This window comes from Amphibalanus amphitrite, unplaced genomic scaffold (assembly GCF_019059575.1).
Source record: "Amphibalanus amphitrite isolate SeventyFive unplaced genomic scaffold, NRLGWU_Aamphi_draft 000131F_arrow, whole genome shotgun sequence".
NCBI lineage: Eukaryota > Metazoa > Arthropoda > Thecostraca > Balanomorpha > Balanidae > Amphibalanus > Amphibalanus amphitrite.
Window position 1 is genome coordinate 631,962 of NW_024881626.1, and position 23,522 is coordinate 655,483.

At 48.2% G+C, this 23,522-nt stretch overlaps 2 protein-coding genes across 3 annotated transcripts; both read left to right on the forward strand.

The window, feature by feature from the left end:
- The first annotated feature begins 1,377 nt into the window (after positions 1-1,377).
- On the forward strand, positions 1,378-15,896 carry LOC122381955 (larval cuticle protein 1-like). 2 transcript variants are annotated; one of them, XM_043366747.1, is made up of 4 exons: positions 1,378-1,546; positions 1,727-1,923; positions 2,053-2,257; positions 15,689-15,896. In XM_043366747.1, exons 1-4 carry the CDS (start codon positions 1,538-1,540, stop codon positions 15,767-15,769), a joined length of 492 nt encoding a protein of 163 aa, XP_043222682.1. In that variant the 5' UTR covers positions 1,378-1,537; the 3' UTR covers positions 15,770-15,896. The 2 variants fall into 2 exon arrangements, with proteins under 2 accessions (XP_043222682.1, XP_043222681.1); XM_043366746.1 differs by lacking the exons at positions 1,378-1,546; positions 1,727-1,923; positions 2,053-2,257 and adding exons at positions 14,383-14,535; positions 14,861-15,123 and having other exon boundaries at positions 15,484-15,896.
- LOC122381953 (adhesive plaque matrix protein-like) lies at positions 11,920-13,274 on the forward strand. Its single transcript, XM_043366744.1, has 3 exons — positions 11,920-11,987; positions 12,276-12,517; positions 12,938-13,274. The coding sequence occupies exons 1-3, from the start codon at positions 11,979-11,981 to the stop codon at positions 13,260-13,262; spliced, it is 576 nt and encodes a 191-aa protein (XP_043222679.1). The 5' UTR covers positions 11,920-11,978; the 3' UTR covers positions 13,263-13,274.
- Positions 15,897-23,522: the final 7,626 nt, after the last annotated feature.

Here is a 23,522-nt window from a genome sequence, read left to right on the forward strand (position 1 = left end):
ACAGGGTGGAAAGTAATTACGCGAACATGTATTTTCTTACAATTTCGCCTGTCAGTGGAGATTTTGCATGAGCGCGGGCTGTTATGGAACATGACTGGTCGTGTTTGTTGTCGCCTCATCTAACAAAAGTGACCTTACTTTGAAAAATGACTTGGAAGGTCTACAACACCTCTCGGCTTCGAGTGGTGCTGACGCCATACGCTGCTCAAGACCAAAATGGGCAAAGAGATCAATTTGAAGTTGCCAGGGAAAGCGTTTGTGATTATTTTGGCTGGATTGGTGCGGAAGGGACTCGGAACGGTCTCGGCACCAGCATTACTCAATTACACGTTTGGTTGAAGCATAATAAAACTTAAGAGGACTTAAAAAGCAAAGCCGTTGGCGGCAGTAAAACCTCGGCGAATTCAGGCGCCGAATGGGTGGTCACCATTTCCGCGACCAAACGACAACAGTCGACCCGAAAACAGGCGAAATGGTTTACTTTGGCCGGGTACCCCATCTAAGATATCACGATTCATACATAAATCCGTGAAAATTCGAAAATCAAGCCGTACAAACAATCGAGATGGCCAAAATTCATGAATTAACAGCAGGATTGTCAATTTAAGTTTTCTTAAGACCGCCAAACCTGAACAGAGGACAGGCAGCTGGCTTTGTGGTTGGGTGAGACATCTTCGAAGCCATTTCATCCGTCAAACCTGCAGAACAACGCGTTGGGGGCTGCTGATGCGTCCGACGTCCCGCCCGTCCCAACCTTCAAACATCCGGCAAAGGAACACACATCAGCGTGTTATGAGCGCCCGGATGGTGTCAGAATTGCATGTAGTGACCAACAAGGCCACAAAAAATAAAGTATACAACTAGTGGAACATCCTTCCAGACGAGTCTCTTTATCTAATCCATCAATGCACCAAAAGGGGCAAAATGATTGAGCGCACTTTTGTGCCCGACGCAAAGAAACTCTTCTTCATGATTGATAAAGTCCTTCCTCTCACGGCCAAAAAGACGCAAGACTGGTGCTTTGAGAACCCGTTCTTCTTCTGGGCATATAATGGTCAATCTGGGAATAGCCAAGACCTCAATTTGATCAAAAATATCCAGGCGACTCTTCAGGAGAGCGTCTAAGAGCTGCTAGTAGCCACTAACATCGATTGCCTCACCAGACAGCTCCAGGAGGCGTGGACTAAGCTTTAGCCAACAGTGCTTGACATGCTCATGTCAATTATGCCTGAACGCCTTTGTCAGTGTATCGCACATAAATAGGAATATATGAAAAGATGAAATTTTCATGTCACCGCCGCTTTTTCCATTGCTATAAGACGAAAAAGTATGTTCGCGTAATTACTTTCCACCCTGTAGGTACAGCACATGATCAGATCAGTAGCGGTCCTGTTACTGCTGGTGTGAGTCGGCAGTATCGGTCAGGGCCGCGGTGCAGCACTGGGTGTGGCCGGAGCACCGGACCGCACCCGACTATATAACGTCAGCAGCCACCTCTCATGGCACCAGTTCTCCCAGCAACTGTCGCACTCACAACATGAAGGCCGTGAGTTACCCAGACTGTGTGAAACCGATCTAACGTTATCCTAGTGCTTATTCTTGTTTGTAAGGATCTAAGATCTTGTAAGGAACTTGCTGGTATGTAGGATTCACTTGACAATACGCTTTGTGCCGTTCATAGGGTGAGTGCAGCGAAGCATTCAGAAACATAAACGTTTTCTTTCAGTTCATCATTGCCGCTCTGGCGCTGGTGGCCGCCGCCGACCGGCCGGCGTACCCGACCCCGGCCTACGGCCCCCGGCCCGCCTACCCGGCCCCGGCTCACGGCAGCTACAAGCCCATCGCCATCCTCGAGGAGGAGAGCGTCCACCCCGGAGATGGCACCTACAACTTCCACTTCAGCACCGAGAACGGCATCTACAGGTCAGTAGTTACTGGATATGCTTACATTTACAACTTGGTTGCCACGTTGCTCTGGTGTGGAATACCTGTTTCCATAACCAAAGTCACCGAGCTGGCCATGCAGTACTAAGGTTTTTCTCTACCGTACAGGTCTGAGAACGGCGTGCCTCTGCCCGGCTACGGCAAGAACGCCTACGGACAGCCCGAGGGCAGCTACCGCCAGGAGGGCTCCTGGAGCTACACCGACGGATACGGAAACCCCGTCAAGGTGACATTTGTCGCCGATGAGAACGGCTACCAGCCGTCCAGCGACATCCTGCCCACCCCGGTGCCCACCGAGTACCCGACCCCCGAGGTGGACCCCGCCTACGTCGAGCCTGCCTACGGCAGGCCCGCCTACCAGCCTGCCTACAACTAAGTCATCCACACCTCAATCGAGATGTGTCTCGTGTGTGCATTGTGGCCCCAGCCGATCGACAGCCGCCCACCTAAGTTTCGGTGAAACGGTTAGAGATCGTCTCGCTGTGCGAGCAACACCTCAGCCATAACTGGTGACAACTGAGCGTGAGTGGTGATCTTTGTATTTATTTGTGAGTGTTGAGTGTCCGAGTCAGTGAATACATGTGTACCTTATTCTTAGTGTACTGTATTATGTATACATCATATTTAGGTATTTTAATGATCCTTGAAACGATGAAATAATGAATGATGGAAGGGACAGAGTTAAAACTTCCATTTCGCTAACCAATAGCATCGGCGTTGCCCGGGGCTCATCGCTGCGCCCTTAATATACTCCATTTTTTCTTTTAACAATTTAGGCTTATGAAAATTCGGAGGACACACAAATTATTGTTAGCAGCAACAAATACAAAATATATGGGCGTCTCCGCACGGATAGATAGATAGATAATGTATTAGGATCCTCCACAAAGTGGATTTTATGGTATCCACGTCAATACATAAATGCAAAACACTTTTGACAGACATTGCACAGACAAACCAACGTCAGACGCCTATCTATCAAACATACAATGTTAAAATTGCACAGTAACTAAACTGCTAAACTGTAACTACTCTAAAAATGAACACCCTATAAAAGTGGAAATATAGAAGGCACTGAAACAGGTGCATGACATCAGCATACAAGCTGATGGTAAAATATATAAATGGCTACAAAATAGATAGAAATCCTTAAAGAAAATAAGAACCACTAAAATGCATACATGTAGGTAGATACTATATAGATAAAAAATAAAAGGCACGAGGACAGACCTATCACTTCAGAACACTGTTCCATGCAGCAACTGCTCTAAAAAGAAAACTGCGTCGCGCCACCTCTGTCTTGACGCGTGGCAACTGCAGCTGGCCACTCGCTGCTGCTCGGGTACCCTGGCCGGATATCTCAGAGCGATGCACGAGCTTCGCTCTCAGGATCTCCGATGCGTCTGACGCAGTGAGTAGTCGTTTTACAATCGAGATATCATGATCCTTCAGCATGTCATCCAGCTTTCCCCATCCGAGCTGCTGCAGCACCGGTGTAACATGTTCGCGGCGGCCGAGTCCAGTTACAATCCTAGCACCGAAGTTCACAGCCTTCTGGATCCGCTTCTTCTGCTCTACCGTGCAGCTACCCCAAACACTGATACAATAGCGCACATGTGGAAGGACTAGCGCTTCAACGAGCAGGCGCTTGGTATCCTCTGGTAGTCGGTGACGCATCCTGGCCAGGCCTATCAACACAGCGTAGCAGCGCTGCACAGCTGCTGATACATGTTTTTCCCACGTCAGATGCCGATCAATGATGACGCCCAGAACCTTGACACTTTGAGCTGGGAGAATCGTATCTGTTCCAAATTTAACTGATAAATTTTCCTCAAAGATTTTCCGCTTCGATTTAATAATAACCATTTCCGTTTTGGATGGATTTATCCTCAGTCTGTTCTGAGTGAACCACTTAAATGCAGTGGAGAGGTTACGTTCGACTCGATTTTTAAGAATGTCACGGAAAATGCCCTTTCACCTACAACCCGACCATGAATGAGATGCATGGATCATATTTCGTGTTATCTATGGCAAGTAATATCACTTCGCATGAGATGAGTAAGTAACGTGTCAGTATCGGACAGCGGTCAGTAACAAACAGTAACAAACTAACAGTAGCCAGAAACTGCCAATAAACAACTGCTCGCATTGTATCTCGACATCAACAAGGTATCATGGTACTCATCTCGAAATGGTATCATAGCAAGCAAAAACCGGAATCATTCAACTAAAAAAGCAATTATGTTCTCGTCGAGCGGGCTATTCAATAAAAAAGCTCTAATCTTTGAATGGACGGATTGACAGAGTCGGATCCACGTTAACCAGAGCTTCTAGCGCAGGTGCCAGCCCCTATCCTTCCAATCGTGCGCAATGCCGAATAACGGGAGAATCCGGATGCCAAAGTTTAGCGTGCTCGTCAAGGCCGGACACGATCCGTTCCACTCAACTGACTTCAACTGGTTGCGGCTGCTCCCACCAACTGCAGACCATCCACGTCAGAATTTTCACAATCTAGCGCCGGAGCGTCTCGAACCCGGGCTCTCGCTACCGGAAGTCCAACGCCCTATCGACTGAGTCACGGGACATACACATTACAATCACAGTTGAGAGATGCAAAACCAACTGTGAGATTATTCAAGCTGCAATTACTGTTTGCTTCATACACCTTTTTGTCTTGATATGTTTTAATAATTCCAAAATTCGGAACAATATTCACTAAGACGGTTAACCAGTGAGAGAGCGAACAAAATCGTCATTTCTATCAATTGCGCTAAACCTGTTTTGCAGTAACCAGATTGAAGACAATGGGACGTTAAAGATGGGCGATGTTCAGCGAGGACAGGGACGACTATATAATCACCACACTCGCCGGTCTACAGCATCAGTCGTGACACACATCAATCCGATCAACATGAAGATCGTGAGTAGTAACTAACATACTGAGACGCATCTGGCCAGTGCGCCACCGATAGTTCAGCTGTGTAGTGGACATGTGGGACTCTAAGAACATTAACTTTCAAGCATGTAGGCTATTTGCTCTAAAAATACAACCTATTGCGCACGAAAAATCAGGGGTATCGCTGTTATTTATTCTTCTTCTTAATGAAACTCTGTTTTTCAGTTCATCGTCGCTGCTCTGGCCCTGGTGGCTGCTGCCGACCGGCCCCAGTCTTCCTACAGGCCCCGACCTGCCTACTCTGCCCCGACCTACTCTGCCCCGACCTACGCTGCCCCGACATACTCTGCCCCGACCTACTCTGCCCCCACCTACTCTGCCCCGACATACACCGCCCAGCCCAGCTACAAGCCCATCGCTATCCTCGAGGAGAAGAACGTCCACCCCGGAGATGGCTCCTACAACTTCCACTTCAGCACCGAGAACGGCATCTACAGGTGAGAAATGATAGATCTCGAAATTCGGGTCAGAAAAAATCGAAAATATGCTCTTATCAATTAATGAACTGAATAAATTGTCAGCCACTTAAATAAAAAAGCAATGTAATTGACACAATGAAACCATTGCCAGGTCTGAGAGCGGCGTGCCTCTGCCCGGCTACGGCAAGAACGCCTACGGACAGCCGGAGGGCAGCTACCGCCAGGAGGGCTCCTGGAGCTACTCCGACGGATACGGCAATCCCATCAAGGTGACATTTGTCGCCGACAAGAACGGCTACCAGCCGTCCAGTGACATCCTGCCGACGCCGGTGCCCACCCAGTACCCGACCCCTGCTGTTGACCCCGCCTACGTCGAGCCCCAGCCCGCGTACCAGCCCGCCTACGTTGAGCCCCAGTCCGCATATCAGCCCGCCTACCAGCCCGCCTACAACTAAGCAACACGGCGATGTCATGGCGAGTGCTTCGCATCGAACAAAGCCATGTAAAGTTGACTACAGTCAGTGTCGGAACGGCACGGTCGTGACTTTGCGTGGAAGTCAGCTACAAATGGCCGCAGTGATGCTCATTGTATTTATATGGGTGCTGTTTGAATAATAAAATATTCCGTCTCTTATATATGTATAATGAACGTGGCGGAGGCATCTCAGAGCATACAAAACATCACAGATATATTTGAATCTTTCCGCATGTTCATGTACAGGTGGGAACTGTGTACATTAAGAACACAGGCATGAAGGATCCACACATCTGTATGCCTCTGTCATTCCTGCTTTCTGCAGGGAACGTTTCCCCTTCAGCTGATACATGGGGTCATCAAGGAATGAGTTTTTTTACAACTGCCGCTTTTATGAAGGCTATTGAAAACCTTAACCCACGCCATGGCTGGAGGCGTAAAAACATTTCCTAAGGCTATTGGCAACCACCTAGAAACAACTCGGTGTGATCGGACCACCACTCCGCCAAGGGAGCTGTGGAAGTGAGCTTTAACTACATCAAAAAAAAAAAAAAACTTAGAATAAACCATTTATGCATGGCACAAACTTTATATACAAGCCCACGTTCCCGTTGCTCACTATTTAGTGTCGGTTTGAAATTTGAACAATTTTTCCAGTCCCGATTTCCTGAGAATGGCAATATTTTCGAGAATGGCAAAAGTAACTCGTGAAAAGACAAACAAACATGGGTAGGTATAGTTGAAACACAACCGACACACACAGCATACTTCACTGTACAAGAACTGGTACATTCTGGCCTTAGCGCTCACTCCCGTGCTTACCTCCCAGCGATGCATGTCATCCATTTGGCCATTGGAGGCCTGCACAAGAAGGCGAAGTTCACATTTATAAAATATGTTTTCAGCTGAATACTCGACGCAGCGCTTTTCGAGGAGCGCTGTTGCCCGAAAATTTGGACTTTGAATTGTGAAAAACGCCAGCCCGCCGCAAAACGCAAACACCGCAAAACGCGCAAAACGCACGCCCGAAACGCCAACGCAAATGTCGCAAAAAATAAACAATCGCCCGCCCGACGCAAACCGCAAAAAGAAACATAAAACCGCCGCAAAAATAAAACCGCCCGCATCGCGCGCCCGCTAACCGCCAACCGAAAACGCCAACCGAAAACTCCCGCCCGCCGCCAAATGCAAACACCGCAAAAGAATAAACGAAAAAGCGGTCGCCAACCGCAAACAAATTTAACACCGCAAACGACGTAAAAAGAAAACCGCCCGCATCGCCGCCCACCCGCCGCCAAAGACAAACACCGCAAAAAAAAACACGAAACGCCCGCCCGCCGCAAAACGTAAACACCGCAAAACGTGCAAAGCGCTCGCCCGAAACGCCAACGCAAACGTGGAAAAAATCGCCCGACCGCCGCAAACCACAAAAAACGCAGAAACGCCGAAAAAATAAAACCGCCCGCATCGCACGGTCGCTAACTGCCAACCGAAAACGCCTAAAAGTCGCCTGCCAGCCGCCAAACGCAAACACCGCAAAAAAACAAACAAAAAAAAAAGCGCCCGGCCGCCGCCAGATAATAATTTATCAACGACTGGCATACCGCTAGCCGCTAGGATTCCAGAGATTCAGCTTTTCGGTCATTTTCACAAATCAAAAAGATATCTCAAAAATTATCCTAGATGAAAACGCATGGGTAGTGCACCGAATGGTGGTTGATCCGCATGAAAGAAAATGGGGGGGGGGGGTTGTTTGGATCGTTTTCGAGCAATTTGCCGTGGAACGTCTTTTTTATTTTCCCCATTGGCTTGACCCGCGCCCCGCTGGGCTATTCAGCCATACGCGCCCTGCTGGGGGGGGGGGGGGGCAGATTCTGCCCCCCATCTAACTTCCGAACCGATGGTCGAAGAAAGACGAGGAAAACGGCAATCGAAAGCTCTCAACATGGCAGATCTTAAAAGCCCAATTTTTTTTGCTTAAGTAGGTCAGAGGTCAGGTCAAAGTCAGGTCAAGGGTACAGCAGATGTGGTCTACTATAGGACCAGGCGGGCTCCGCCGGCCTGTGGCGAAAACCTGAGTTGCCAAGCATTGGGCCAGAATCTGCGGGCGGCGGGAGGCGCTCCGCCCGCCCCTATGACCCATCCGGGCCAACCTGAGTACCGGTCCCACTTGAAAGGGACCGGTCGGCCGGCCTGGCGGGCGGAGCGCCGGCCTGTCGGGTCGGGTCGGCGCTCCCCTCGCCCGGACTGTGGTTAGGGGGCACCCCCGGAAAGATGATTTTCCGGGGGTGCGGGCGGGGGCTCGCGGCCCGTCTGGAGCGCCGGGGAGGCATCCACTAGATCTCTCAGGCCCGGGGAGATATCCCACAGCTCTCCCCGGGGCCGGGACGGCATACTCGTATGCCATGGAACGGCACCGGCCACCGTACAAAGTTAGGGAGGAGGCCGCAGGCTGGCGGAGCGCGTGTGGTCCAGCTGTAGTGGTCGGAAGGTCTGTCGGGGCGGTGGGGTTGCGCGTGGGATCTGGTGTGTGCGTGTGTTTATTTCGGTGAAGCTCTGTTTCGTTTTGTTTTGTTGAAGAGGTGCCTCGTAATAAGTTAATGCTTTTGCACCAATTCAACTTTATTTATGTCCATTGTCCATGCCCATAATCATAAATAAACGACAAACAAACAAACAAACGCAATGCAAGTTTCTACAGTATCGGCCTTGCACCGTAGTTGCCGAGGAATGGACTGAAACTGATTGCCCACAACGTGTTCTTAGGCTACCAAGACAATATTCGTTGCATACAATATCATTCAAAGGTCAAGGTCAAGGTCAGGTCAGGTCAGGTCACCAAAAACAAAATATAGAAAAGGGTATGTGCGACACATGTTTTATGGGCCATTTTATCCATAGAATTCGATAGGCACACTCAATAAGTGATATGGACCACCTCTGGATGAATTTCAGGTCGAGGTCAGGTCAAGGTCAGGTCAAGTGAGGTCAAATTTTGAAGTTGGTTGTTAAGGCCTAAAAAGGTGTCTATCTGATGCAGTTTTTCACGGCGAATCGAATGGTGCTATTTTTGCTTCCGCAAGAGGTCTAGAAAATCCAAAAAAATCATTTTTCAAAATTTTTGTGTGTCGTGACGTCATAAAATTTTGAAAAAATCCCACATTTTTGAACCGATTCTTCTAAAAATTGGTATGTAGGTGCACATAGACCACTTTTCTGACATATATTCCGATTTGTTTTTTCTCGATACACTCAAAATTATGGATTTTATAATTATTTCCCCAAAAAAGTCAGTTTTTGGAGGTAAAAAATTGGGCAAAATCCAGAATTTTCAAAAACCGAGAGAGCCATTTAATAGACAAGGTAGAATCACGTATAAACTTTTTTGTTATGTCTTGATTCTTTAAAAATGAAGATGTTAGCGGCGTTTTCCGATGGATTTTGCTCAAATTTTCAGGAAACGTCTTGAATTGATGTATGATAAGGTACTGAACGTTTGACGTCTCTGGCGTAACGCGTTTAGAAGTAATTGGCGACAAACGGAAGGGGGGGGCAGATTCTGCCCCCCAGCGCCCAGCGGGGCGCAGGTTAACCCGCGCCAGGCCGGTGCTCCGAGATTCCGCGCCGGGCAGGGGGGGGGGGTGTCTGAACATCCCCCCTTCTAACTCGGCTCCTGGGCCACGTAGCGACACGCGATAAGCGGCAATCGAAAGAACGTCCAAAATAAGGACGAAAACACTACAGTCATTTTTGGGGTCAGGTCAAAGGTCAGGTCACCAGAGGTCACCAAAGGTAAAATGTTGACTATTTCAACATTTTGGAAACTGCCGACGGCTATCTCGAGAACCGATAGAGATACAGCGCCGCGGAAAAGCGCATTCGATAGCCCTTTTACAGACCTTTCTGAATATTGCTCTCATATTTGACCTCAGGTCAACGATTTAGCCTCCAGAGGGCAAAAACTCCAAAAATAGCCGTTTTTAAGCAAAGCGTTTTTTCGGCAATAACAAAAGAGCCATGACATTACTTTTGCCAGCATCGTGTTCCTCTTGTCGAGACGCGTCGAATGAACAATAATTTGACCTTGAAATGTCAGCTTGAAAATTTGACCTCAGGTCAAAATGACCTGACCGGAAAAGGTCATGTTGCATATCAGTCGATCCGCAACGTCGAGCCGAGCACATCTAGGCGTTTTCCGCGCTCTGACACGCCTCTATCAGAAGTTATTAGCGAAAAACTGTTAGATTCTGTTCGTGACCTGAGATGACCTCGGGGACATAACGAGAGGTCACAATTGCCATTTTCCGGTTCAGTGTGCCAATTCTACCTACATCTCGATGTTTGAGAGTGTCTAGAATAGCGTTCGTACAAAACAGACGCTTTTCAAATTTCTTCCATTGAATTTTTTAAACATTTATTTCGTTCATATACGCACATATGATGTATAGGTATACGTACATCGTGAATCACATGTCACTCATGCATATGGATGCACATTGCAAATGCACATATTGGGCATGTAACAATGCGAGCGCACCAAACGTTCACAAACCTCGCCCCGCCCCGCATCGCCCCGCGAATCCCACATGTACAGCCCTCAGCAGACTGCGTAGTAGGTATTCTTTTTTCGACAAAACCGGTAATAGCTCAAAGATTATGTTATCAGTCGGTCGGAACTCACTGCAAGTATGGCGCCTCGCCATGCTCCACTCCTTCGATTGGGTCTATCACTAAACAAAGTAGATGCCTTGTGTGGCAACAAAATGCAAAAGTTTGTTTTTGGGGCAAATATAAACTTTTGGGTTTTGTTGCCAAACTGGATGGAAAATGAGGACGATGGTAATGCCAATCCAAAGTGCGAAGTCTCCCGCGTCTTGCTGTTACGATTTCCAAGTGACCGATAGCATAGTATCCGCGTTATTCTCGGTTTTGGCGAAAAAAGAATACCTACCACGCAGTTTGCAGAGGGCTGTACATACTCGTTCTCGCTGGGGCGATGCCCCAGGCCGCCGGCCGGGCCCGCGACCCGTCACCCTGCTAGGGTGGCGAGCCGCGCGCCCGGCCGGCCGGTTTAGTGGAAAACAGGAGGTTGATTTTTCCCCATTGACTTGTCATGGGGAGGTCAAGAAATTGACCGGACCTTAGATCATCGATATCAAAATTCAGAGATTTGCACATTGTAGCTATCAATGACCTCATTACATCCTACGACTTTCAAAGGCCTCCGTCATCTACTGTAGCTCTGACACGGTGACAAAGTTGCAAAAAAGTGATTTGAGGTTGGGTCATTCGAAGTGACTTGGTGGCCTGACCCTAAAAGGAAGGGGGTTCAAACTTGTACATACACAATGTTTAAAATTGATAAAAGAAAAGGCATGACAAATTTCGCGAAGCTATGCGCCTCCCCTATTACATATAGGGGGTCTCCTCTATTCACATACGTGTATTCTGTATTCATGCCTTCAAATCGGTAAATCAGTTAATGTAGCATGGTTGAAGCAGATGCACCCAAAGGAAGCCGAATGCCTCTAGTGATTTATAAAAACAACAAAAAGCTCTTATACGTTCGATGATAAAAATGGGGTCTATTTATAAACATGTTTCTATTGACTAATTTTTAGAAATCTCCTGTCATTGTAGCGGTAGTTTCGAACTCGAGCTAATGAAAAAAAACAACATATTTAATCACTTGTTTCAAAAACGCCCAGCATTGGTGAATGCGGAGAACGCTACCTAGTACTAAAAGTCACAAAAGCCTTTACTAGTCCTATCGCGAAAATAAATCTGTTTTCCTCGATTATTCATCATCAAAACCTTGTAGTATTAGCTCAGTTATATATTATTGATTCTCCTCGCAGTCAAAAACAATGTTGACGTCACATTGACGGTACTTTATGCAGAATCCTGGTAATGGAGACCTATACGAGTATGTAAAGCAGTATGGCTGAACGCCCTCTTTGTGAAATGGGACATGCCAAGGTTGTTAAAAATGTCACTTTATTGAAACATTAAGTAACAGACCGGCGCGAGCTCGGTCAATCGTCAGAACAGGTTTTGCAGTGTGGTAAAATGCGAACAATGGATGGGTCGCGGGGCGCGGTTCGTCTATGTACCGCGTAACTATTTAAAGACACCACAGACGAAATCAGGGTATCATTTGGCTCACAGACCAAGTCTCTTCAACATGAAAATCGTGAGTAACTAGTAAATGAAACGTATTCGGTAGTGCAACTCATTCTATCGATCACCGAGTGAACGAGAATTGAATGCAGCTTAGCATTTACAATAGTTAATTCTAGAAATACATTCTTGCAGAATACAATATAGAAGTAGCATACTCCATGGCACTTGGCAGGATATATTTCTAAGAACATGTGAATTCAAAACATGCTCACAGCATTACCAAAGGGAGAAATGTTTTGCCAGTCAGCACCATAGGCTGTCAGGAAAAAAACCTAAAACAAATGTTTATCATTTTCAGTTCATCGTCGCTGCTCTGGCCCTGGTGGCTGCTGCCGACCGGCCCCAGTCTTCCTACAGGCCCCGACCTGCCTATTCTGCCCCGACCTACTCTGCCCCGAACTACGCTGCCCCCACATATGCCGCTCCCAGCTACCAGGTCCAGTCTACCTACAAGCCGATCGCTATCCTTGAGCAGGAGGACGTCCACCCCGGAGACGGCACCTACAACTCCAAGTTCTCCACCGAGAACGGCATCTATAGGTGAGAAATGATAAATCTCGAGATTTCGGCTAAGAATACTAAAACTTAACCTACTTGAAATTGAGTTGAGATGCGAGCAGTCTGGTTAGCGCTAAATCCGTGAAAATAAAGGCCGTGATATTCATTTCGCTCTCATTACCATGGCTTCACAGAACAAAGTTTCCTTCTATTGCCATGCGGGCCTTAATAAGGTCCCACCTCTACAACACGGTCGCTCCATTTTGAAGAAGGTCACCAAATAAAAGGCGCTTTTTAAATAAATATACTTGCTTACAAAGTCACAAAGTCAAACTTACAAAGTCAATATGTATGTTTGTGGTGAAAAAATGCGCATTTAATAATATAATAAGGAATGATTATGACATCCAGTGTAAAAAAGACAAAAAGATACGTTATTGACACAATAAAAACCATTCTCAGGTCTGAGAGCGGTGTTCCTCTGCCCGGCTACGGCAAGAACGCCTACGGACAGCCGGAGGGCAGCTACCGCCAGGAGGGCTCCTGGAGCTACTCCGACGGATACGGCAACCCCGTCAAGGTGACCTTTGTCGCCGACAAGAACGGCTACCAGCCGTCCAGCGACATCCTACCGACGCCGGTGCCCACCCAGTACCCGACCCCTGCTGTTGACTCCGCCTACGTCGAGCCCCAGTCGGCCTACGTCGAGCCCCAGCCCACCTACGGCAAGCCCCAACCCGCCTACCAGCCCGCCTATCAGCCGGCCTACAGGCCTTCCTACAATTAAGTAAATGCAATATTTGATGCTGAAAACGCGAGGTGAAATCACACAGTATATGACTGAAGTGATTTTGAAACCGATCGTTGTCATCATCTGAAATGTTGGAAGCATAATCTGTATTTATGTGTATCTGTTGTGTAAGCATTTGCAAAATATACCTTAAATAAATCACTTTCCGCACGTTTGCCATTCATCTCCCTGCAATGCATGCTTTCTATCGGATAGGTATCGATTGCCGGAGCGACTTGAACCCGGGAATCCAACGCTCTACCGAGATACGGAACGGACGCCGAGGCGAGGGTCCCTCCCACTGTCAAAAAACTTAAGGGGTGTCCGTGGTTCAGAAGGAGGAAACATGAATGTGCACCAAATCCCAACGAAAACAATTAACCATTCATTTTTTTTTAGGAACTAGACTTTTATTCCTTTTAATTTTCATTTTGGGCCTCCGTTGTTCCTGTGACGTTATTTGGAACAATAGTTTTGTATCTTTAAAGTGTGACATATGTTACGCGCAAGTTAGTAGTTAGTACATATGTATATACCACCAAAGCAACAATTGTCTTTTACAAAGGCTTTAGTATAAGATTTGAAAACTGTTAGAGATCTGCGCTGACGTCACAAAGTATAAGGGGACATTCAAAGGCATTAGCCCCTGAGTATCCGAAAAAATGCAGACTCTGAACTTAAATATCTCGGAATTAAAGCATTTCTCGATGTTGTTAGTGCCCTAACCGGTAATTGCAGGCCATGGACCCCAAGTTGGCTATCTCAACTCAAAACTAATGTTAAGGAGGGACGGTCACTTTAGGTTGCACTACGCATCTGGGTCTCGTTCAAAAGATACGGTAAAAAGGCCGATGAAAGGTCAGGTTAGCGAACTCGCTTGAAAAAAAATGAAACGTCAAACACGCCCGCTAGGTAAGTACGGGGTTCTTCATTTCCTCAGTTGTCATCGCTGGTGAAGCGTCTAGGCTTTGGTCAAGCTGTTGGTCAAATACAGTAGCAAAATGTAGTAGCAATTTGTGAATACATTTAAGAGCTGCCACTCTGTCTTTCCTTACAGACCAGGGCCCCTGCAGGGTCGCGCCTGCTTCCACTGTAGCGCTTCTGTCCCGTACTCAGCGCCGTGTGTTGACCTCCGTCAGGGTCGGAAGGGGGGGGGGCGTGACCGGCCGCCGGGCCTCGTCCCGCCCCACACCGCCACCTACTTAAGGCCGCACCGACCGTGGGAGAGCATCAGTTCCACACCGATCCCACTACAGTCAACATGAAGCTGGTGAGTAGCACTCGTATGAAATGGAGAGCATTGATATAGTTTAGCTTTTTATCAATCGGTCTGTGATTAGACTTTTGGATGCGAATGTGAAAAACATTTTCGTTGCACGTTTCCAGGATATGACCAAATAAGTACAATCCAAATAATTATAAGATAAGACAGGCCTCAATTCTTAATTTCATTCAACAGAAATTCAGCATCGCTGTCAGCAACGGTCTGCAGCTCAAAATATAGTTGTTAATTTCGATCAGGAGTAGCAAAACAGAAGTAGGATAGCAAGTACTTGTACTAGGCAAAGAAGTAACAAACCATATTTTCATTGCAGTTCATCGTCGCTGCTCTGGCCCTGGTGGCCGTCGCCGACCGGCCCCAGCCTTCCTACAGGCCCCGTCCCACCTACGCTGCCCCGACCTACGCTGCCCCGACCTACGCCCCGGCCCCGACCTACAAGCCCCAGCCCAAGTACGCTCCTGCCCCGTCCTACGGCCACTCGAGCTACAAGCCGATCGCTATCCTGGAGCAGGAGGACGTCCACCCCGGAGATGGCACCTACAGCTCCAAGTTCTCCACCGAGAACGGCATCTACAGGTCAGTTAATTAATATACCACTTTTTAGTAACATCAGCTATAATGACCTTTCGCCTGTTATGTTAGAAATGTTTCATTTGAATGAGAACTGTTCGACTACACGAAACATCAATAGTCCATACGTGATGTATCTGTAGCCACGATTAGCCTGACTTATTGACAAGATTATAAGAGTATTCGATATTTTCGTAGAAACCAATTTTGTTGCATTCAAATATGGCAAAAAGCATAACACTGACCAGTGACCACGAGAACGAGAAGTACAAAGTCCACAATAAGATATCAAACAAACTGTGTGAGCACGGACGGACATTGAATGTTGAATATATACAATACAATAATACGTTATTTATTTTTCAGGTCTGAGACTGGCGTGCCGGTGCCCGGCTACGGCAAGAGCGCCTACGGCGAGTCGGAGGACCTCTACCGCCAGGAGGGCTCCTGGAGCTATACCAACGGCTACGGCGAGGAGGTCAAGGTCGCATTTGTCGCCGACGAGAACGGCTACCAGCCGTCCAGCGACATCCTGCCCACCCCGGTACCCACCGAGTACCCGACCCCCGAGGTGGACCCCGCCTACGTCGAGCCCCAGCCCAGCTACGGCAAGCCCGCCTACCAGCCGGCTTACAAGCCCGCCTACAACTAAGTGATCTATGCTGAATGGTGTTCGCTGACCTTAATCTTATTTATTATGTCGATGTTGGCTATTTATGAATCATATAACTCATCATCGTGTTTTATTTCTCATGCAAAATACATTGTTTCATAATGATGCAAACATTTTGTATTCATCTGGGTGTTTATTCTAATAGGAACCTTTTGAAAAATAGACAATGGACATAGGTAACAGGTCATACGGGTGAATAAATCAGACAACATTCCATATGAACAATTACTGAGTCACTTTCAACTTGGTCCCGTCTTTGGGCTGTGAGCGCCCACCGGGAAACATGTTTCCGTGTGCGACAGTTGAGGTGCTACTATCTACACGTACACAGCGCAGAAACCGCTTTTGCATCAGAGCGAAGGACCGTTCACAGCTCAAAGCCGACGACCACTGTCACGGACCAGCTACATGGAACCAGCTCTTCAAACCAGGCACTGTCGCGGACCAGCTCAATGAAAACTTAGCTGGGGTGACACTGACCGCATGTGCACGAGCATTCGCCACTTCTTGTGGACCCAAGAACGGATAGGATGATTGTGTTTAAGCTTGTGGCTAACAAGACTAGAATTGTGGCACACAAAGGCTGACCAGAAATATGCAACCAAATTATTGACGCGAGGATGACAAATCATCAAACAGCCTTCCTCAACAGTACGAGGGCCAGCGACACAAGTGAATGTGTAATGCTGAATGCCGGATGACCGACTGGGGGCCACCAGCGGCCGCTGAGCCTCAGTGGGGGCCACGCGGCCGACCCGGGCCGGGCAGACGAGGCCCAGAGCGATATTTTGATACGCTCGGCTGGCGCGGCGGTTAGCCGGCGGAAAGGAGCCATCGGCGCCGGGCGGCCGCATGGCGTCCCCGGCCGGCGCCGCCAGCGGCGGACAGTGCCGGACACACCCCATCGCCGCGCGGCCGACGGCGAAACAGGCGAGCACCGGTCGATCCCAGACGGACAGTGGCGCGACCAACGGAGCGTGACGCCGGCGTCACGCCGCCCAGACAGAGGCGTCACAGCACCGTGCCACTGGCCCGCCGCAGCCGTTTGGGGCCATGGCCGGGCTTTCAAAGCCGGCTACTGGGCCGGCGATGGCGCCCTTACAGTCGTCTGGTTTGTGATGGGGGTACCAGCGAGCGTGACGGCCCCATAGCGGCCGCTGCAGACGCCCACGGCCTGACGATGTCGTCCTGGCCGTCCCTCGAGACACGGTCGAGCAGGGCGCGGCCCGCGGCGCACACAGCACACTCCCCGTACAACAATACAGCACCGGTGCCATCCGTCAGTATCTGTGCGCGCTGACAACGGCTGCGGCACTACATCATGTGCCGTCACCGTCCAGAGAGGGCTGCGACACGGTGAGGTCTGCCGGCGCCGCCTCTATCACAGATGAGAGCGCGGCGCCGCCGATACCGGATAAGTAACAGTGCCGCGTCTTCAGACCAGCGAACCGACAATTCACGGCACCTAGAACCTCGTCAGTTGGCCAATGGAGGCAAAAACGGCGTGAACGATCCCGCAGGACCGTGGTTGGCACATTTCTCCCCATTTCGGCGACCCGACAGGCTAACACCGTGACACGCGGCTCATATCCCTACAACGCACCCATAAATTTGGCCGATTCAGGCGGCATAAATTATCGCCAAGGGCCCACCGGCCGTGGAATGGAAATCTGATCGCCAATTGACGATATATTGCTTCCGACAAATTTATAATTAAACCTTTAAAAGTGTCGTTGTGATTGTATTTTACTGCGGAGCCCTGTTCCTAATATCCCGGCGAGTGGTGGCAGCGAGTGTGTGAACTATTGGAGCGTTGGGCGAGACCAGCCAACGCGCCGGGGAGGGCGCCACTAGCACTGGGAGAGGATAAATCGAATCCAGATTGACTGCTGAAACGCCGGAGGCAGGGAGATGCACAGCGAAGGACATATTGGGCTTAAAATGCACATCATTACGGAGCGAGCGAAGCGAGCGTAGTCTTTACGGAGCGAGCGAAGCGAGCGGAGTCTTAAGGCTGAAACAGACTCTTTCCGCATCAATCGCTCGCTCGCATCGCTCGCACGACTCGGATCTGAAAATCGTATGTCCCGCAAACACTTCTCGCACGACTCGCTCGCCCGCATCACCCGCAGCTCTCGCATCGACTTTCGGCATCAATCGCACTGTCCGTACGGGAAGTATCAAGAACAATTTGGTAATAAATGTGTTCTTTACTTATACTATATAATACGTGTATTGTGTTCTTTTTTATCAATAATCATCAAAAATAAGCCATATAAAATATCATGGTAATTAAAACACATTTTACAAATTTAAAACATGCATCTACCAGCGCAACGCATCAATAAAATAATGCTTGTTGGTCACGTGCCATTATGAAAAACTAGCCAGTAAATAAAATAATGATGCAGACAGGCACAACCAGGGTATTTACCAGGGGCCGATTCGAGATGGCGCACTAGGAAGCTAGTAAGACTAGGCGGCCAAGTGACACTTGATGGTAGTGACACTAAGCGGCATTTTACACCAATCGGCTAGTGGCTCAGCGCAAACCGAAATCGTCTAGTGACACTTGAAATCAAGTGTCACTAGGGCCTTAGTGCGCCAACGCGAATCGGCTGCAGGGCCTTGGGCATAAATATTGGTATTCATTGGCCATTGCTTATTATCGGATCAGTATAAGCAATATTTTTTTATATGTTTATTTACAATATTGCGCCCGTAGATTTGTTTGTGTCTAATTTTTAAGAAGACCTTCAATATAACGTACCATGGCTCGAAGAAATCAGTTATTACAGCTTCGTTTGCTTCTCCTATGGCATCGTCTACGACGGTCTAGATATGAGCGACAGCGTGAACAGGCGAGTACCTATCTGTAAAAACGTGCGGTCGAAATGTTTATTGTTACATGTGGTGGTAAGAACTGCCAAGTCGCCGTCCGACCATGTCCCCTTCGTAAGCCAGGCGCCCCAGTTGCGAGTTGATTACATTGATTTATACTATTTATACGACCCCTATACAGCATTGGGTCTATCATTCCCAACGGGGGGGGGGGGGGTAACTCATGCCGGGCCGGGGTGTTTCGCCACACCTTGCCATTTTCCGCAAATATCTTAAAATGGAGCGCAGCCATTTTGACACACCTTTTCTGCACCTACTGTGAAGAATTGAGACCAAGGCTGCTTCAGCTCAGGTCACCAGCTCACGTAACCTAAGAAGGGTTACCTAAGTAATGCTCACCATAGCTGCACAGACGAAATGATCGCTTTTAAAACTTTCAGGTATTGAAAAGTGAATTACCTAATACCTACCTATGCGTAAAAAAGATATCCCGGATTTCGATATCGGATAGCCAAGGTCAGGTCAATTTTGCAACCCTTCCATTACGAGTCAATGAGAGACAATTGAGATATGCTTCTTTAGGACGAAAGTCGTATTAAACACTCAAACATCAGGTACCATTAAACATGACACATTGAATCGGAAAATGGTACCCACTGGCAGACATGTGCATGGATCCGATAAAATGGATCTGGGATCTGATCCCACGGATCCTGATCTCGAATCCAACGGGATCATAGATCAAGCTCAGTAATTTATCGAGAGATCCGTAGGGATCACAGATCCGAGTCTCATTTTTTGCTTGAGATCCAGTGAGATCATAGATCCTCACTTATTTTTTGTCAACACATATGTAAAAAAAAACACTTGTTTCAACTCACAAACGTTCTGTTTTAGTGATTTTATGTGATCGCACGTCATAATCCATAGTTATGTGCCACTTATTGGCATAAAAAAACCTTTAACACGCGCAGTGGAAGGGTTGCGAGTACTACGCCCAGTGGAAGGGGGGGGGGCGGATGTCGCCCCCCTAAGATCTCAGCTCCCACTGGAGCTAGAAAGACAAAATTTAGAGGGTAGGTGGGGGCCATGGGGAACTCTGTTGTGTGTGAATTTCATGACCCTAGGTCAATATCTTCAAGGTCAAATGAGGTCAAATGTGGTCAAATCTGCCATATGAGCGATTTTTTTTGCGTTTACACGCCGATAACTCAAAAAGTTACTGGCCGATTTTCTTTTTTCTTTCACTATTCGAAAGAACAAACATTTGTGAGCATGTATGGTGAATTTCTAGATAATCCAACAATAAATATGGCAGTTAGAGGCCTGCTGAGGGTAAGATGTCGCCGGCTGAAGGGGGATCAGCCGACGCGGGAAACGCGGCAATCACAATTTTGTGTTTACACACTCATAACTCAAGTTGTTACCGGCCGATTTTCAAAATTTTTTGACCATATGATTGCCCGTACATTTCTCAGTCTTCTCACCGAATTTGACGCGAATCTAATGTAATCAGCGGTGAGGAGCGCGATGTAAAGACGGAACCGTCCCGCCCCGGCACAGTCTACAATTCAGGCGGCGCGTAACGGCTAGCGCCGGCGCGGCCGCCGCCCGCCGCGGCGGCAGGATGTTTGACTTTACACCGCTATTACTAGAAAAGTTGTGAACTGATTTTCATATTTCTTGCACGAGAAGTTCCGCAATTCAATTCTGGACAGGTAGCCGAAATTTCACATTAATATTATGTTTGTGGCGCGAGTTATTGGCGAAAAACAGGAGGGGTGGGCGAAATCCGCCCCCCCCCCTTCCACTGCGCGTGTTAACCCGCGCCCAGCTGGGGGTCCTGGATTTCCACGCCATGCTGGGGGGGGGGGGTGTTTGAACACCCCCCCCCCCCTTGTAACTCGGCTCCTGGGCCACGTAGCGATACGCAGAAGGCGGCGTTCGAAAGAGCGTAAAAAAATAATGACGAAATCAGTTCGGTCAATTTTTTGGTCAGGTCAAAGGTCAGGTCACCAGAGGTCATTGAAGGCAAAATTTCGCCGATTTCCAGGTCGAATGTCGAAAATTTCCCAGAAGCCAATGCATAACTCGGGAACCAATAGAGCTACAGCGCCGCGGAAAAGTGCATTCGATAGCCCTATTAACGCCCTTTCTGAGTAATTATCTCAGATTTGACCTAACGTCAACGGTTTTGCCTGCAGGGGGCAAAAACTGCAAAAATAGCCGATTTTTTCGGAAACAGTTTTTCTGAAATAACTTTTGACCCAAGCCTTGTACGAGCTTACTTTCACCGGCATCGTGTTCCTCTCGTCAACACGCATCGAACGAACTATAACTTGACCTTGAAAGGTCAACTTGAAAATTTGACCTCAGGTCAAGGTCATGACCTGACCGGAAAGGGTCATATTGCATATCAGTCGATCCGTATCGTCGAGCTGAACATATATAAGGCGTTTTCATCGCTCTAGCATGCCTCTATCAAAAAGTTATTTGCGAAAAACGGTTAGATACCATTCGTGACCTAAGATGACCTCAGGGCATAAACAGGGGTCACGGACACCATTTTCATGTTCAGTGTGTCTAAACCACTTGTAATTCGGTGTTTGGGAGTGTTTATAATGTCCTCCGTCCAAAAGAGGCGCATTTCAATTTTCTCCCATTGACTTACCAGTATAGCGCCTTTTGGGGCGACTAACGGAGCGAGCGAGGGGGTGAGTCTTGCACGTGCGAAATTTCGAGGGGGTACCTCCAGCTGACTTGTGCACGGCACCCTACTGACCGGTTTCTAGCGATGTGCCAAATTTGAGCACAATCGGCCCAGCCGTTCTCGAGATCTGGGAGCGGCACCCTGCACGTGCGCACGTGCAAAATGGGTCCCAACTGACTTTTGCACGGCACCCTACTAACTGGTCCCTAACCGTGTACCAAATTTGAGCGCCATCGGTCCAGCCGTTCTCGAGATCTGGAAACGACCCCTGCACGTGCGCACGTGCAGCAGCACCCCAACTCTGGCACATGGATATGCAGTGCCTAGTGGGTGCCTACCTACATGCCAACTTTCAGCGCAATCGGCCAAGTAGTTACCGAGATATTGCAACAATTACAAAACTGACACCTCTTCGTTTTGCACGTGGCACGTGCATAAGGGGTCACCCACATGCATCGGGAATAGTCCAATACTTGGTAGAAGGAATGAAGCTACCCTACAAAAATTACCGCGTGTAAATCGGTCAAGTGGTTGCTGAGATATAAGCCTCGCAAAAGCGTCCGCACGGCCGGCCGGCCGGCCGGCCGGCCGGCCGCTCATACTCAGAAATTTCCGTTAATCTAAGGAAAGACTCCGCTCGCTTCGCTCGCTCCGTAATAATGGGGAGGTCGCAAAATTGACCTGACCTTAGGTCATCGATATCAAAATTCTGAGATATACATTTTGTACATGCTATTGCTCTTAGCAATCGCTGAAAGTTTCAAAGCGATCGGTCACTCGGTGTAGCTATGACAGACATTGAAACTTTTTATGAGGTGAGGTCACTTCAAGTGACCTGGTGACCTGACCTTGAATGACCTTGGTCTGAAATTTTCACAACATGTGTAGAATTGATGTATGATAAGGTGTACCAAAAACCGTTTTTGAGATATTCGCGAAAAACCACAAGGGGGGGGGGGTGTTCAAACACCCCCCCCCCCAGCAGGGCGCGGGTTAAAACATAGTTTCAACTGTGGTGCATGGTGGGATCCACTCAGATCATAGATCCATGTTCTCAATTTATCGTCAGATCATATGAGATCATAGATCCAAGATGTATTTTTCACGCCGGATCCGGTGGGATCATAGACCCCAACCTGTAATTTGCTTCGAGATCCACTGAGATCATAGATTCATCACTCGGATCCATGCACATGTCTGCCCACTGGGCCACTACTAAAATTCATGCGTTTTTGGAGCTGTTTTGCCAGGCGTTCTTGCCAGTTTTCGGGGCGCTTCGCGCCGCCAATTCATACAAGTAAGAAAAGAGATACTGTGTCTAATAACGCCTTCACGCGGAAAGGACATGTGTATGCGTTACAAGTATTGCATACTGCATATAGGCCCAAAAAAGTAGGTATGGCACCCGAAGGTTGTTTCTTCATTAGACAAACAGTATTCTTTAGAATTGTTTTTCTATTGAAAAACAAATAACCAACTTCTGGGTTTTTGGCCAGCCAATCCGTCTCCCTCCCGTTAAAAATTCGTGGCGACGCCCCTGTCATCATCCCCCCCCCCCCCAGCTGGGCGCGAGTTAACGCGACCCTAGGGCCTAGGTCGCATGTACAGTCTGTCTTAAAAGTACAGCGCAAAGTGACGGTGGATCCACCAAGCCTGACGGAGAAAGGGCCTGCTTTAATTTGAAAGTCACCGACCAATTGACCTAGGAAATGGACGAGGATGTTAATTGCTTCGATGACCCAAATTTAGTAGGCCCTTCTTCAGTCAGGCTCGATGGATCCACCGTCACTTTGCGCGGTACTTTTAAGACAGACTGTACGTAATATAAATCCGAAACATACAAATTGTACGTGTCTACCTACACAATAAAGTTAAAGCAGTTCAAGCCAATCACGAAGAACGCGTTTTTTGTGGCGTATTGCGAGTTGTGACCCTCAGCCATCAAAGTTTCCACAACACCGCGTTACTTATTGTTGCAGGTGCGAGCAGCGCTGAGGCACCGCAACACCCGCAGTGAATATTATCAGCTTCTGCTTGAGCTCAGACAGTCTGACCCTCAGCAATTTAGGAAGTACATGCGCATGTCACCTGAGCTGTTCGACGAGACTTTGACATCCATCCGACATCTCCTGACCAAAGACAACAGACGACGGACACCCATTTCCCCGGAAGAGCGCCTCG

Coding starts and splice junctions, on each gene's coding strand:
- LOC122381953 (XM_043366744.1), top strand. Junction 12,518..12,937: donor ACCGAGAACGGCATCTATAG/GTGAGAAATGAT, acceptor AACCATTCTCAG/GTCTGAGAGCGGTGTTCCTC.
- LOC122381955 (XM_043366746.1), top strand. Junction 15,124..15,483: donor ACCGAGAACGGCATCTACAG/GTCAGTTAATTA, acceptor TTTATTTTTCAG/GTCTGAGACTGGCGTGCCGG.